This window comes from Macrobrachium nipponense, chromosome 30 (genome assembly GCF_015104395.2).
Source record: "Macrobrachium nipponense isolate FS-2020 chromosome 30, ASM1510439v2, whole genome shotgun sequence".
In the NCBI taxonomy this organism is placed as follows: domain Eukaryota; kingdom Metazoa; phylum Arthropoda; class Malacostraca; order Decapoda; family Palaemonidae; genus Macrobrachium; species Macrobrachium nipponense.
The window spans coordinates 11,434,518-11,452,692 of NC_087218.1; the positions used below are offsets into that span (position 1 = coordinate 11,434,518).

The 18,175-nt window shown below is 34.4% G+C and overlaps 1 protein-coding gene across 1 annotated transcript in view; it reads right to left on the minus strand.

Moving 5' to 3' along the window:
* Positions 1-18,175, minus strand: part of LOC135202286 (voltage-dependent T-type calcium channel subunit alpha-1G-like) — a 146,353-nt gene that overhangs the window by 41,059 nt on the left and 87,119 nt on the right. The window contains 3 exon segments of the mRNA XM_064231595.1: positions 9,741-9,752; positions 15,926-16,035; positions 16,617-16,768. Of these exon segments, the coding sequence (XP_064087665.1) occupies positions 9,741-9,752; positions 15,926-16,035; positions 16,617-16,768 (274 nt within the window).

An 18,175-nucleotide genomic window follows, 5' to 3' on the forward strand; every position in this document is an offset into this window, starting at 1 on the left:
TATGGATCGTCAATCTCCATCTGCATCCAAGTTAAGTACTGGTTTTAGTGTTTACGCTATTTAGGGAGTGCTTTCTGGCCTTCGTGCCATTATTATTTAGGTTTTTAGCAGGTGTCGCTTCATGAGGCGTCGGCTCCGGGCTGCCATTAGAGCGTTCCCTTTGCGTATCGCTTCGGTTTCACGCGGTCTTCCATACCTTGTGATCCGATTTGTAATAGCGCTTTTTATTTATCTCCCCCAGTGTTTTGGATGCTATTTTTGATGGTTATACATATATTCTTGTGTTATTTTATTTTATTTTGTTGTTTCTTCTTTGTGCACTTACACGGGGTTTTTTCTTATGTGTTCGTCTCTTTGTTTCGTGTTCTCGGGACAAGCGTTATTTTTTATTAATGTATTCATTTCATTTTTCTAATACCGCTTATTTCGTTTCTTATTTTTATTTTCACACCCCGTGTCCAGTACATATGTTATTATCTTTCTTTATTTATGCTTTGTTTTTGTTTTGCGTCGGCTAGGCTAGTCCTCTAGCCTCCCGCTCTGTCTTTCTCGCGGTTCCCCATACCTGCCTCCCCCCCTCCTCAGAGGCCCCACTTAGGTGGGTGCATATCTCGCTCAGGTCGTCGCTGACGACCGACCCGAGTTCTCGTGGAGGGGTGGGAGGGGGCCGCACAGGCCCTCGGTTCGCGGGCGACGCTTCTCAGCCGACCTCATCCCAGCGTGGGGGAGGAGCTTCGCTTACCCAGCTTCGGTTCCGACCGGGCTCGGGCGAGCTCGGCCCTCCTCGGCTGTTTGGGATCTTTTATCCATTCACCCGTGACGCTACCTCCCCGTCTTATGTCGGAACAGGTTTCCGGATATACCCAGAGTCTCAGAGGTGGACGTCTACTCGGTGGCCAAGCCTCTGTCAGGCGAATATTATTATATTATTATTTATTATTGTTTATTTTATCATTTATGTGTTAGAGTATATGCTCATCTTCGAGCTACTATTCTAGTGTTAATTTGATTAAGGAACCTTCGAGTTCCTCCATTCCGTCTCACTTTTCGCTAGTGCTCCTCCTCTCCGATTTGTTATAGTAATGTCAGTGGTTAGAGCCTTATGCTCCGGTCTATCCGGAATGCATATGCTTTCCATTGATAAACTCCGGAGCGATTAATAAGAGTACATGGAAGGTTTGGCAGGTTCGGATATATTTTTTATTCCGGTGTACTCCGGTATTATTAAATGTTACCCAGAACTTTCTGTACCTGTTGCCAATGGTACTCATGTATCATTATTCTTACAGGCCTCCCGGTGTTTGGTGGCTGGCTGTAATGCCGTCATCCAAGACCCTTGTGGACATGACGTTTGCAGAAGCCATGCAACTTGCGCCGTTCAACTAGAAGGGTCGATCGTCTGGCACCACGAAAACTGTTTTCCCTGCTACGACCTAGTCGAACGGGTCACCTCTGACGTAAGTTCTTCTTCCGCGAGGCTTGCAACTAATTTTGCGGTGTTATTCACATGTAACTTGGGATAGTTTAAGAGTAATATAACTCTAATTTTGTTTATAATATATCCATTTAAGTTCTGGGTTCGACCTGTGTCGGCCAATAGGTGCTAAATATACCAGAGAAAAAAGCTAAATGGAATGCTGAAGTTACTACCCTCAGCTCGAACACCATAGGGCGTCGGTATAAGCACAGGGGCGAGTGGAGGCACTTCTTGCGAGCTAGGGTAGGCCTATTGGGCATTTCAGGCTGTATCTAATCGATTTTATTGATAAACTCTTACCAAAGCATCGGATATGGACTTGAGCTCATATATGACTGATATTTTTTGTAAAAAAATGTTTTATATTATAAAAAAAGTCTTGTTTCTGATTTTTCCTGTTAACCTACTTTTCGATGTAAAGCACACACTGATAAATGATTGACCCCTGAAATTACTGCTGCCCTTATTTTCAATAAATTTACCTTTTTCATCACAAAACATTTAAGACATGGCAAAGTCGCTCAAAAAAAGTACTTTGCTATGTCCTGGCCCCCTATTTGTTGTCAGTGACAACACCATACCTTTAGGAATCTTGAGTTTGTTGCCATCTGATAATACATACAGTAATTAAGGCACTTTTGAGGTATGCATCAAACACCTCACCATAAATCTTCCCTTAGGTGAAACCCTAAGGCATAGTCTCCCTTTGTTTGAAGTTCTTTATCATAATCTTAAAACTTCCTCAGCTTGAAAACCTTAATCTTCTTCAATTAGAAACTCAATCGTAAAACATCTTTTATTCAGAACCCTAAACCACATATAATTTTCTGCTATAAACTCTCTTTCATTAAACTTCTTTGTAGGCCAACAGAATATTTGTAAAGGAGTAATCTTGTTATGCAACAGACACTGACAAGCAAACACATTCAAGTTATTTGCCTCTTTTCTTTTCCAAGAAACATTATGCTAAAAATGAACATATGTGGAACAACAAAATGTTTCACAGGGCAATAATAACTAACATTGGAACATCATCACAGCCCCATCTGGTAATGATTTAAATTATCTGCAATCAGACACTCATTTCTTACCCCTGCCAAATCAATTTGATAACTGTCTAGACAAAGCCCCTACCTCTTATTTTGAATATTTAAGTGACAAATGATTATTGGCATTAACAAAGTCGATGCCTTCATCATCACAGGAGGTAACATCGCAACAAACACTTGACAAGACTTCATACCAACAAAGAATTTGTCCCAGATTTTCACTGAGAGAATATTTGATATACATATACTTTCAAATGAAAATATTTTTAATAGATAACTTGCAACAATGAAACTGAACTGTGTTTGCAAGCCATGTGGAATGTGACGTAAATCTTTTAGAATAACAATAAAAAAGTATGCATCTTTTATCACTCCTTTACAGCTATTACTAAATATCTTTCTAAATATTTTGATGACTTCAGGGTATTCCAATAATTGATTATCAAGGATAAGTTGTTCTTATGTATTTCTGTTAAATTTCTGATATCTCTAAAGAAAATGATATCTATTTTGAGAAACAGAAATAAGATTAAAAAGTGAAATCATTTTAACACAGTTAAGAGTTTAAGTTCTCTCTTAATGTGCTGAAGCTATCATATATAATAATGCAAAGCTGTGCAGCTTGTATGAAGCTTACTAAGCAGAATTTAGGGAATCAAACTGTTAAGAAAAGCTAACTCATGCACATAATGCTACATCACCTTTGACATAATAATTATATTAGGGGAGGGTTGTATTTATATGAATATAAGTTATCTGTAAGTAATTTAAATGGTAAAAATCATCACTACTACACTGTCTTTTCAACAGGTTAAAAAAATTAAAGATACATATTACGGCAAATGGCAATTTGCTGACCATTTTCAATACTATTGAATATGTAGTAAGAATCACATGTTACTTATTCTAGGAAAATTACTGAGAAGCAGCAGGGATTATGAGTTTTGCTGAAAATGTTTATCCTAAAAAGGAAATCTATATTATATATATATATATATTATATATTATATATATATATATATATTATATATACATATATATATATATATTATATATATATATATACACACATATATATATATATATATATATATATATATATATATATATATATATATATATATATATATATATATATATATATATATATAATATATATATGAGTCTGATCACATCACTGTAGTTCATATATACGCATTAAGCTACAAATGTCCTTTAATATCTAATTCACATTACCTCAGAATTAATATATTTTCATATATGTTAACTGTAGGGGATTTTTTTTTTCTTAGTTGATAATAATTTTGTTGGCTCCTGGGCGTGAACCTAGGAACCCAGTAATCAGGACAAACTTAGGAAAGAAATTGGCTGTATGTAAGATCTCACTATGAAACTCTCATAAGTTTCAAATTTCAGAATTAGCAGGTCTACATTTCAGCATCCATAGTTATTTAAGAAATTAGTCTGGAAATGAAGATTATTAAGTGTCTCCCATAGTGGTCATATTTTTTTTATACTGTAAACCCTGCTCCCCAAAGTGCTTTTGAAAAAAGTCATTGGTGTTCCTCTTCTAGAATCATAAGATTTATAGATATCTACTTTTATGCATTATAATGCTTAGGTATAGCTAAAGCTATCTTCTATAATTCTAAATAATAGTTTTTCACAAATAGTATTCACTTTCCTGAGGTGAACACACTAATGGCACACCCAAAAACTCAAGAACATATTGATATGATAAATATATGTTACAAATAAAAAAAAATTAATAGCTAGTGGCTTATTTCCTATGGAACTGCTTATACAGTGTCTTGAAAAGACAGTCTTATATAGCAAGGAAAACTTCTAGAAGTTGCCCATTTAAAAATAATAAATCTAAGAAACCTAGTTAAAAATAAAAAATAATAAACTTCCTGCTGTAAAATTATACAGGATTTTAGGTACAAGTCTATTAGGAATGAAAATCATGAATCACAAAAAGTTTAAGAGACTGGTTTACTAAAATATGCAGACTATGTAGAAATAGTCAAAAACTGATTTTATTATGACAGGATCATGCAACGAGACAATATAAAAGAGGGGACTGTCAGGATCCTAAATACATGCATGACCTACTGAAATGTAACAACACCTAGAGAAAAAACATTGCTCTTCATGATCATCCAAGATATAAATTCAGTAAATAAAGAATGCTAAAAAATTTGTAGTGCAATAAAAAACCATCATTACTTAATTAAATACAGTAAAAAATGAATTTTTATTAATTTCAAGTCTAAGCTATACATTGGGATAGCCTGTCTTAATTTTATTTGATAATGGATGCAGATTTAAATAAAAAAATCCTACACTAATCTTGTCAAATCAAAAGTGATTAAGATTTCCTTTCCACGTTTTATCATCACCAAAACACGTGAAAGCGTTCTTACTCCCCAAACATCTACCCAAATATTCATTTCTGTAGACTGAGAAGTGACCGCATTCACAAATGAATATCTTGTTTACCCCAAGAGTAAAGTTTTCAAGAAAAGCTAAATTACAATATTTAGAAATAGAGAGATGTGCTTAATCTCCATTGGAAAACAAGGTCAGACACCCTCAAGCCTAAAAATATCAAAAGGCAACATGACAATTTAATATTCTTTCTTGTTGACTTTATGATATTCACCATATGCTATTGGAGGTCTTATTTCTCCAGACACATTAGTTTCCTGATTACTACGTATTAAAGAAATATTTTCAGATACTAATCCATTACTTTATGTACATAGTGTATTTGCATGTAACATGAGAATCCCAGATGTCAGTCCACTTGTAGAAGGAAAGGGTGACCGGATGTCTTGGGTATATCAGTGAATGTCCATTTGGCCCCTTAGGTCTCAGGTAGTTAACTAAATCTTACTTTGTGTAGTCTGAAACAGCTACAACAGTGCCTCAGGACTAAAAGGGGCAATCAGGATTTCCTTAAAACACTACACTGCCTTCATTATAAACCCATTGCTTTAACAGCTTGAATAGCAATTGCAGCTAGAAGTGCATTGAGCTGCCATGCTCTGATAGGGTAAGAAGGACCTGGAGGGATAAGAGAGCTCCTGCTCAAAATATGGAGGGGCTCAAGGAAAGTTTTAGGAGAAAATGGAATCGAGTTGGACTGTTAAGAAATGAATGAACATTAAGAGGTGTCAGAGCCCGAACAAAATGGTAACTAGCAAACCTCTAAAGCATTACCTTATAATAATAAAATTACTAGGTCAAAAGAAGAGAGGGATGTGCTTACAAATTCTCATGAGAGAAAGAGAGCAATCCTACACTTGAGGTGCTGGCCAAAAGTCATCAACCTTGATTTTTCAATCTACTACTACTGCTACTAGTACAGAGAAAGAGAAATAATTGAGGTGACACCTTTGTGAAAAAACTACTTTTCTCAACCAAAACAGAAAAAGTTTGTGAAATGTCATGATAATTTAAGAAGAGGAATAATAAACTTAAAGATTTAAGAAGAGGAACAAACTGGAAAAAGGTAAACAACAGCACATGAATATGTAACTATCCTGAGCCTTGCACATTACATGTAAAGGATATCACAGTCAAGAGGTCTCCTGATTGCTTGAGGTAAGACCCTTCTCAAAATGCTTGATGAGATCTCAGTCCCAAAATAAATTCTGGTTCAAGAGGCTACGCACTTCTAGAGCTGCTTGAGTTGTTGCAGCGTATGAGTTGTATGATTGCATGAAACCAAACAAACTGTAGGGTATACTCTGTGCCTCCTGCAGTCTAAAAACAGGAAAAATTATCTAAACCTAAACCAAGGATACCTTAGGAGTCTGTCCCCTTACAATGGAGGAAGAAGACTGGCAGGGACAGGTACTTTATAAACCTTGCTAACCTGGTTTTGCTGAATCTTGACAGAAATCTTGGCACCAAGTCTACACGTTAATGCAGAGGGGGTCAATTCCAAAAAAATAATACATCCCTTGTCTAAATGAATCAAGAGCAGAGAATCAGATCAACATGATTTCAATCCCAAAAGGTAAAGAAATATTTTTTCTAAACTCTAAATGACTGGGGATTATTGAGTTTTACATACGAGTATAAAGTAGATGCAGATTGAGGCTTAAAAAAAAAGAATGTTAAAGCTCTGTGGGTTCCCTTCCTCCAACAGTACAATTAAGCAATTGAAAGTAAGCCCATCTTCCAAGTAACTCCCATGTCATGAAAATATCTTCAAAAAGCAGTCAGGAAATTCTCTAACATTTTGGTTACATAAAAAAAATTAGCAGATCAACTGCAAACAGTCCAGTAAGATATTGAGTATGTATAGAAAATCTTATCACTTAACATGAGCTTAACCAGTCAGCAGTCACTCTAATCAGATACTATAAAATTAACAATACACACTGCAAGGAAAATATATTAATCACAAAATAAAACAAAACGCGCAAGAAATTACGGAAACTGGAGCGCCCAGCACTGGTTAACTAAAGCGGTACAGAGTTAGTTCCCAAACTTAGTTGTAAACTGTCTATGGTCCAATGAAGTATGCCAGGTCTGTTCACACACTGAGAATGGGCTCACTTCTTACTGATGTAATTTTGATAGTGTAATCAAAGTTATCAAAATAAGGAAACGAAATATGGTATACTAATAGGAAAATCAATGAAATGACAGTAACTATCAATGATTCCAAAGGTTTGGGAATCACTGGAATGTTTAACTACAAGACTTGAGGGACAGCATGAGAATGCACTAATCTACCTGAGCCATCTGATCTAATTTTTTTACAGTGGGACTGAACTGTCTGGGATGCATACATGGAATATGAATAGGCTTGTTAAAGCAATGGGTTTTTGATGAAATATTTAATTTGATTTTCGCATAGTTCTTTACCTAAATCCCACTGTTTTTGCACTGTTTCTACAGTGATTCATTAGATTAAAAAAAAAACTTTTCCTTTCCTTTCTTTGACTAAAATATGCCAGAAAACTTGATCATGAATTCAGTAAGAAACTTATTCAGAAGTCAATGACTTGTAGGTGCTACGTTCAACAGCAAACCTGATTGTCAGACCTTTCAATGTCTTTGGTTATTTCCCTTTGTTGGTGGATGGGCTGATTGGATAGCAGTAATACTCAGTGCATTTTAGAAATCAAGATAGTAGGAATTTCATTTTAGTTGAGGTAGGTAGTGGGTGATGTATGAATCAAAATAAAAGAGCAACAACAAATATGATGCTGTAAACTCACAAAACTAAATAATTAAGATTTTAAATTTAAATTAGCAAGGTACTAAATCTTAGAATTACAAACATTTTGTCAATGAATAGTCTTGTTAGTTATGCAAATCTTTTGTTAATGTGTAAGAGTAGAAGAACTGTGCAATAATTATGACTGGAAAAATCTGCTTGCTTTGCATGTGTATTTCTAATTAACTTACGTTAAAAGTAGTTGCGTCTGTGTAGCCAAATGAATGTTATAAGAACAAGGTCTTATTTAGCATACAGCATACACTATGCCAAACAATGTGAAGTTCCTACAGTACTGATTCCTAAAATGCAAGGAACCCTGCTATTTCTGAATAAAACCAAAACTCCTTATGACAGACATTTATAACTTGCATTCTGCCATTACATATATATACTTAAATGTTTAGTGTTAATCTTGTGTCATAATAATGATGCCATCATTTTCGCACCAGCAACTGACTATAAACTCTAAGTGAAAAGGCATAGCAAACATTTTAAAAAGGTTGCTGTGGTTTCCTGTTAGAATCTTGATATAAAAAAGTAAGTCCCTAACAAAGTAAATATCTTTAATGTCTTAAAGCAATCTGGTTTTTCCTATTTGATTCTCTGACTAAAATTCAGCTAAACCAATCAATATGCTATAAACCCAGGTAAACAGTAAAAGAATTCATGGGAAACCCTGAAAGAATCCACACGCAACATTTAGTGTACAACATCACAGTTGATACAAGTAAACAATGTACTGAACTATGACATCACTTGAACTCGAAGGAATTATTGAACAAAATGCAGCTCTCATATTTGAAGTAAAGAGGGTCTAAATACAAGATACAGATTAACAAATTAGATTACTTAGCCATCATAAAGGTCAGTTATATCATTCTTCCCATTAAATGTAATAAAACATGTAAAGCAAAAAAAAAATCATTAATACATTACAAACTTACAAAAGCAAGTACAAGCTTTAATACTTGAGTTTTTAACCACCTCTTCAAATCAAATAATTCTTAGAGAGTGATATATATACATATATATCTATATATATCAGGATGCAGAAATTGATGAGTATAAAAAAAGAAAACCAACAAACGTAAAACACAACTAATTCTTGGATTATTTACCCACTAGAGGACAAACAGCAGCCCGGAAAGGAGGAAACATATTAGAAGAAGAAGGAGGAAAACAGAATTTCTATTTACTTTTTACTAAGTGTCTAAATTATGATGGAAATGAATCTACCAATTATAGGATTAGATCATTACAGTATAAGGATAACTGTTCTGCTATCTGATAGTATTAAAGAATATCTGAGGGCATCACCCAAATCTTTAAATGGTATCTTCATTTCATCATATGGAGTAAGCATTAATAATTATCCCTACCCTACAGCACTTCACTATACACTGCCTCACGTCACTGTGGACTAGATAACTTTTTTTTTATTACTGAAAAGATTGTAAAATGCTCCCTTTATCTCTTTTCATTTTGTCAAGGAGATATGACTTTTCTTTTCAAAATATTTAACTATTGTTATCAATTCTTAAATGTTTTAAATATATACATATTTGAATAGTATCTTCTAACAGTCTGAGAGACATTTTCATGTTCATATTTGGCAAATGAACCATACAATTACAACTAGTCCACAGTAACAAGAGCTGTCAGAATTTTGCTTGGCCTTCAAACACTAACTGCAAACTTGCCAACTGAGACCCCTAGTTCATTCCAAATTTCTGAGAACACCACTGAATTTTGGGTTCTGATTATGAACTCAAATAGCAAGATAATGCTTTTAAAACTTTTTGGAATAAGGATTTATTGCCATGGATACATTCCTCACCTTTTCAAACATTTCTAAAAGAAAAACAGAAGTACACTTTTAAAAATTAAATCAAATAGTAGAGTTCTATAAGAAAGAGAATGAACCAGGTGTTTCAATCAACCTGTCTACCACCTCAGGTCATCTTTCCCTCACCTATACTCCTCGCTGTGTACACATTGGGACAGGGACAAAGTGGACGTTTGCAGGTCAGGTCAGGGACAATGGCAATGTCATCAGGGATCATACGTACATATATAAGAGAATACTTGGTTATAAAGAAACAAATTGGAGTGTCATAAGATCATCATTATCATGTAGCATTAAAAATAATGATGACTTCCATTAAGGTCATTATTTTTGTGAAGCATTAGAAATAATAATGACTTCCAATAAAATCTTCATTATCATGTTTCATTATGATAATAATGCACATCCAAGTCATTATCATGTACATAATACTGTAGCATTAAAATAATGATGACTTCCATTAAGATCATCATTTTCACTTGCATTAAAACAATGAAAACTTCCATCATTGAAGTTTTATATACCTTCTACTGAAATAACAACGGTGAATAAAATTATGAAAAAAAGAATGAAAAATATTCAGATCATGCTTAGAAATACACTGACATATAAATACAATTTCAATCTTGACAATGTAGTTCAATAGTGGATTAACACCTACCATATTGACATGAATACAAGAATTAACTGCTTTAGATGGCATGTGGTGACTGACACACATTGCTACCAGTATATAAATATGCATTCAAATACTATAAAATGGTATTTACCAATTCCAATAAAGTGTTGCCTACTTATCAATCTGATAACATGACATTCCTCAGAAATGAGCAAAAATAAAACTAATTTGTTTCATCACCATTAAATTAAACATACATTTGCCTAATATTCATGTTCTGAGTATCTCAGGTTCACCATTCCTGTCTCTCTCAGCCAAGAAGATAGTCTACCGAGTAGGTGTAAGGCAGACCCAGAGGTATGTGCCAAATCCCAAGTCACTATTTCCATGAACCTATTGCCTGTTAAAAGTTCATTTCCACCACTTTCACTACATACTGATTCTTTCATCCACCTTAAATTATTCGTACTGATAATTATACTCTTGACTCAAATAGTTCATAAAGTGACAAGAATGTGCATATTTAATTTACTTGGTGCTTGTGAATCACTGAATTTCTTGATTCACCAAGGGGGTGGTATCTGCAAGTAGTTAACCATTGTTATCTCGCTGTGAAATCAGATTATCTAGAGTAATTCTGAATTCAGCATTGACTGGGTTTTTCTGATATTTGCCGCCTCTACGTTATATTAATTTTTTGGTTTGAACGTGTTCACACAATGTTCTAGTGTCACTGTATTTTTGCTTCACTCATCATTTTTTAATGACTGCATTAAGTTATTTTTATGCACAAACTGTTCCCATTAAAATCAACATTTCTGAATGCAGTTTTGTTTTGTTGCAGCATTGTGATTTGTACCTTCTAGAGCATTGTATAACCATGATTTTGGCTGAATATTTATTACTTTACCTCACTACAAGAATGAAGTATGTGTCTGGTTGTGTCAAGTCAGCTTGTCAAGCCTTCATATCTGAAATGACTATTAATCACCAGCTGTGTCACACTCATGTTGCAGGCATACATATTCACCCTCCTTGAATGTGGTGACATTTATGCCCAAAGCAATGGTTTTGCTATGCCTACAAAAGGCAAACAAATTTCACTGAGTTAAGATCTTCATTGCTACCATGTTATTAACTTCAAATGCTTTTTTACTCTTGATAACAGTGAAGAAGCGAAATCCTTATATTTCAAGGTCAAAGTAATCCCCTGTGAGGCCCATGCTCTCCTGTACCTGCCGAGTATGGTTCTGAAAAACACAGAACTCAAACTGGACACACTTCCAGGCATGCCCTTTCTGCTTTGGTGGCTGACTAACTGTTTTAACCCCCTCTGTTCTTGCATTGCCCACTGCCCAGTCTACTTGCACACTCATGTCTGGCAAAGCTCACTCACTGTCTGCCTTACACATGCCTCCACTACTTTAAACAAGCCCCCACACACAAACTGGCTCCTACACTACTCCTCCCATTAAGCTTACACCCCTTGTTGATACACTGCCTGCTGTCCAGCACGAGGTATTGACTTTTGCTTTGCCAGTTAATTTACCAGCAGAAGTGTTTCAGCATAAGATCCCTTGATCCCTTCTATGCAGTCACAGCTCTGGATAATGATGGGATTGATGCTTGGAATACGGGCCTCCAGCCACCCTTTCCACACCTCCTCTGACTGTACTTGAAGCAATAAAGATCATACTTTTGACTTTGACTGATACCCTACAGACAGACCCAGCCCTAATGAAACACCTGACTGCTGCGGATTCTCCAACTGGTGTTTTGGACCCAGCTCCTGCCAATATATCAATACCATGGCTGAAGAACTGCTAGTCATGCAACCCAAGCAGGTGAAGATCTCCATTTCCCAACCATCTGGTTCCAGTTACTGCTGCAGTAAAGGTTCATCAACCACTCCTAGAGGAATCATGAAAGAGCTACACATATCTTGCCTCCCTCCTCTTGATCCTCAGAGACCACCACTGTTCATCACTGGAAGATTAGTAACGACTAACAGACTGAGGAAGCACATAATTAATGTTCTTATCATTCTTCTAGCTGAAGCATGGATGGCCTTGTCTTTTTAAAAAGTCTTCTGCAATTAAGGGTGCAAAGTGATGCTAGTAGAGCAGATAGTAGATGTTCATTACTAATCCTGCAAAATCAATCAACCTGCCCAACCCCTGAAGGAAAATCTTTCAAACACAGACCAAATGATGAAGAACTGATCACTAGGGATTTAACCTGTATCTTAAAAAGAACATTTCAGTCATCCTTGCATAAGTTAAGTTGCAACAAGAAAGTGAGGGAACCACGGGTGTACCCCACTCCTTCTCTCTGCCAGAATGGCAAATGTGACATTTAAATAAGGCACAAGAATGTTCATGGCATGCTCAATGTCCATCTTTAGAAAATGGAACCATTACAAGGCATGTTTGGATTCCTTCACTCATTTATCTGTCACTCTCTTACTTTCAGAAGCTGATATAACAGAAAACTTCTACACAGAACTCTTGGCTACATAAAATGTTGGGAGATGTAGCCAAAGCAAGGAGGATTGTTCTTTACATTGATAATACCTTGATTCTACCAATCTAGAAGTTTTATCTTCAAAGAAATCTGGTAATAGAGAGGAAAAATATCACCACTAAAGACCTGACCAACATGCACAATGCACATAGGGATTTTAACATCTTCAGCCCTTCTTCCTCTGCTGCAAGCCAACATGTTATGCTAACGGTGCATCAACACAACAGTAAAACATATTATCATAAACACATGGCAAGAATGTATGGGAAATATCACAATCAGGTTGAAAACAAATTACATAATATCAGTGAAGAATGAACCTTTGAGAAATGGATAATATGAAGCACTAGTTAGGAATATCAATAAGTCACTTGCATTTAGCAGAGCCTTTGGTAGAGGATGTCCTCAGGTAAAACTATTATCTCTATCTCTAGAGCAAGCCATCTCTCAAATTGCAGCAATAACACAGACTGTACTGGCAAAACTTAAAAAAGATTTACAGGCCTTGGATGAGAGCCAATGAGAATGTAAGAAAATGAAGTCAGAACATTCATTTTCGTGGCTTTTAAATACTATCTCCTATTGCCTTCAACTTACATGCAGGTACCAGGAGATGCTACTCTATTGAGACCAACTTTCATCTACACAGGTCCCTTATAAACATCTAGATTTGTACACTGGAACAATGAGTCATGGAGGGTCATGTTTTATATATGGGAGAAAGTGCTGTGGACTTCTCTTCCACTCCATCCTAAATCTTTAAAAGCTCTCACTCATGGCATGGGTATGACTCATTCATGGTAACATATTGTTACTTTTAATGTTACAATACTAATGATAAAGAGTTCTTCATTACCTAATCTGAAGGGTCCTTACCGAATAAAAGTGCCTATTTCCTAGAACATATGACTCTGCCTGGACCTTTCACAAACCCCTAAGTTACCTGTGACTTGAGTTTGACCTTTATTTTCCTCAAGTTCTCTTTCAAAGTTTACAATCTTTCATTCACAATTTTATGATGTTCAGCATCTTGGCATCTCCCTTAAACAGAGATTCAGACAAAAGTCATGCTGCGAGTTTCCTCCTTTCCCTCAATTCTGCTGAGAATTACACAAAAAAAATGAACTTTGACTTCATAAATACCTGTCTGACAAACAAGACTGGTGAACCTGTTTTGTGTCTCATGAACATATCACTTTACTATCTTACTTCAGAAAGCATAGTATTATTTCATACTCAAGAGAATTAACATACAACCCCTTAATTTGGCTTTTTGTCATCCAACAGATAAGCCTCTAAATGCAAGTAATTCTCATATACCTTCAACTTTAATGAAGAAAATTCTTTACAAAATTCTATCAAGAATTTTATCATAAATCCTTATTAGGAATCTCTTATGAAATGTTTTGCCTGAAATGATGATGAATACTCCTTAAGCCTATGACCAACATAGTAAAATATAGCTCACAAATAGTATTTGCAAAGATATACCTAATAAAAATATTTTAAAACTTTTGCATTAATAGTATAGAAAAAAACAATTCCAAGTACATATAAAATTTATCATTGGTCGATACAGTGATTTGCTTTAACTACTTAATATGATAATAATCATAATACTAATAACAGTTGGACCCATCTAAATTTCTAAGAAGAAATATCTTCAATGCATACCTTCAGGAGGAAATTCAATCTCAACCTTGCAATTCAAATAAGTCTGCCTCTAAAAATGAGGCACATAGCTATGCAGTCTGTGGTATGCAAACGAAATACCAAACATTACATGAATAAAAGTTGTGCCAATAATCTATCTAGGTAGAATGTTTGCACTAACTTTTAATTTTGTGTAACTCTCCATTTCCTATCTATGATCATTTAATAATTACAAGCTCAGATAAAAAGGGAAAACTAGAAGTGCATAGAAGTGTCGAGACAGTTCTATGCATGCAGTTAGAAACAAACAGATCCAACCCTTAGTTGTCCTTGGGGGGCTACTACTAGAAATAGTATAAAAATTACATTAATACTTCTCTTGTTCAATAACACTAAATCTGGGAAAGTCTGATTAGTAACTGGCAGAGAGCTTATAAAACGGGTATAAAGCAATGGGCCTTACCATCAAGCAAGATACATAAACTATGACCTACCAATGATTTTGATGTGGAGTAGCTATTTTATTCAAAAACAACTGCAAAATTATTTACGTATAAATTAGACATAAGAAATAAAAAAGTATTCTGGACACTGAAAATATTTCTATAGATTCGGTGCTTTTCATTCAGACAATTTTACCATGGAAAGCTTTGTAGTAGATCTATCAACTAGAAAGGCAACAGCAATTCTTAACAAGAGTCTTGTTTTTTGTGTTCTCACACCAGGTCACTAAGCAAATGACCTAAGATTTCATGAAAAGGAAATTATGACCATTCCACACTAGTTTGGTCCTGAGTTAGAAGGTTTTTTGTAGTCAGTCACATATGGCCTTCAAGGTCTTGGAGAGGGAAACATTAAGTTGTGGGTTGAAGTGAAAATGTTTACATTTATACTTCCACTTATAACTAATTTGTCTAAAAGACAAGTATTGGGAGGTTGATGACGGCTAGACAGAGACAATATACTACCATCAAAGATGAAAAATGATTAGATATAAACATATGCTCTCGCAAGATATTTTTAAAAGGGATCTTATCATGTAGGTATTTTACCTCAATTGAAATACTGTATACTACTAGTATATTACAGATTTCTGGAATGACATAAAACGTAAATTGAGAATTATGGGGGAAGGCTGACTAAAACTGAGGGAGAACTTCAAAATACTAAAAATAAAATATGTATAGCATAATGTTCATGACATAAGTTGTTTGCATATACTACTGCTATGTCTTTTCATTAAACTCTGACATGCTGACATTTATCCTAGCCATAGGTTTCCCTATGTTTGTGATTATAATATGCTTAAGCTAAATTTTCCCCTAAATAATCACTGAGAAATTTTTCCCCTTAAAGTTTTTAATACACTAGAATTGGAAAAGGAAAACCACTAAAATTACCTGATACCAAGAAGCTGCAATCTATGACTGCCGAGTGTTATAGAATGATATGTAGTTCTAAACAGCTCAACACTTATTTCTAATGTAAAGGCTGCATAACTGCTCAGTGATCATACCTGTCCTGAAAGTAACGCCTGCAACCTAAGGCTACCATCTTCATGGCAGATTCTAAGATGAACACTGCTGTGAAGAAATAGTTGAAGATCTGGAGTGCATATTCTAGCTCCTGCAGAAAAGAAAATTAACCCCTAAGTTAAAAAAATCAAAACTTTTACAAAATGTTTTATATCTAATATACAAATGCTTTCTCTGCACTCATGCAAAAAAAATTTAACTCTATGAGGCATTCTGAAGTTAAGAAAATGGGATTAACATAAAAGGAAATTAGTTTTTATTTCTATTTTATAACTTGAAGATACAAATCATTGTTTAGTACTTGCTAAAATCATTAAAGGCCCACAGATGTTCTGATACTTAAAATACATTATGTATTATTATTTCTATGGAACAGCATTCTCCATATTACCTACTTGCAAACTACAGTATGTTTTCAATTGCAGTAACAAGTACAGAATTTCCTTAAATCTTTAAAACTTCTCCACTACATAAAAGAATTTTTACTGAACTAGTAAAAACAATTTCTATAGAAATATCAAAATTATTTTCTACCGGATGAGTAAAATCCTTTTAAAAAGACGGTGTTACCAAAAACATTATCTATTGGATTATTAAAGTTCAAAAATCATTTATAGTGACTAGACTCTTTCTGATGTACTATTTAGCTCAATAGAAGGGATATGATCATACCTTAGGCATTTTGTAGAACTCCATTGCCATAGTCACGACATTCAACCCAATGACAGCAGCAATGGCCAAATCAAAATACTTGCTGGTGACTATATTATGGATGAAAAGTCTTGCCTTCGAATATTGACTGTAGTATGGCGGCTCTCTCATCTCTGTGGAATTATGATGGATCAGTATGAGGGTACTTCCTGTCCCAGTGGTAAAGTTAAAACACATACAGAATTACTAATCTCTTCATATTTTACATTACATACTTACAATCTTCCCGCCTTTAGGAAGAGGGGTTTTTGCATCAGTCTTTTTGTTCCATTTCAGATTGATGGGTAGATATTTAGAAGGAACAAATCAGTGAAAATGCAAGAGGTAAGGTCATAAAATTAAAATTTAATTAAGTAACCTTAGAACATTAACGTAAGTAACAAAAACACAAGCTATGGTTAATGTATGTAGACTTGGACTTTGGACCAGATAGTGCTTGAAATGAACTTTTATGTGTATAACATCACTACCATGTACATATCAAAAAAAGTAAAAATGTATAAGGAGCAGTAATGGTTAACATAAACATACACAACTGTGAGAACTAATTTTATATTCATTTACTCGATTAACCACCACTATCTTATCTACTAATGTACTGTTAGTATGGTATACAGAATGTACTATATTTTATTACACGTACATTTTTACATACCTTTACATATATAATCGTACATATATAAATTTATAGATATAGATATATAGATATAAGATATATATATAATAAGCATATATGTATATATATATGTATTAATGTATAGAATATTATAAATATATGCATTATATAATAATATATCTATATATTATATATATTATATATATATATATATGTAATATATATTATTTTTTTAAATTAAATTAAAATTAAAAATATATTATATATCTATATATATATATATATAATACAGTGGTACCTCGACATACAAAAGGCTCAACTTACGAAAAACTCGAGATACGAAAGCAAATACGAAGATTTTTTTGGCTCTACATACGAAAATAGTTCAAGTTACGAAAGGTTGTTGTTGTGAAGTCCCGAGATTTGCCCGGACCACCGAGAACAATTTTAAAACTCGCGCGCCGCTAACTGAGTAAACTCACCACCATCCTCCCGCTCTCCCATTGGTTCCTGATGCTAGTCACCCCATAAGATCCTGCTCTCCTATTGGTCAGCATCTACCCCTTGTGCTCTATGTATTCTATTGGTAAAAGGATGCTGTAAATTGAAAAACTTATTCATGCAATACATATAATAAAAAAAAACATTAGGTAAAGATAGAATAAAGAATAGAAATGAATGGTTATTATACTGTTTGATAGTTTCAGTAGTTGAAGAGAGATAATGAAAATTTATGGCTTACTGTGTGCTAGGAAAAGTGATTGCTTGGCGATCATTCGGTACTCGTAAGTGCTGAATGTAAACTGAAGTTTGGAAGCTTTTTTTTGTTTTGTTTGATTGCTTATTATATTTAATGGTTACTTAAAAATTATTTGAAATGACTACATGCAATACATTTAATAAA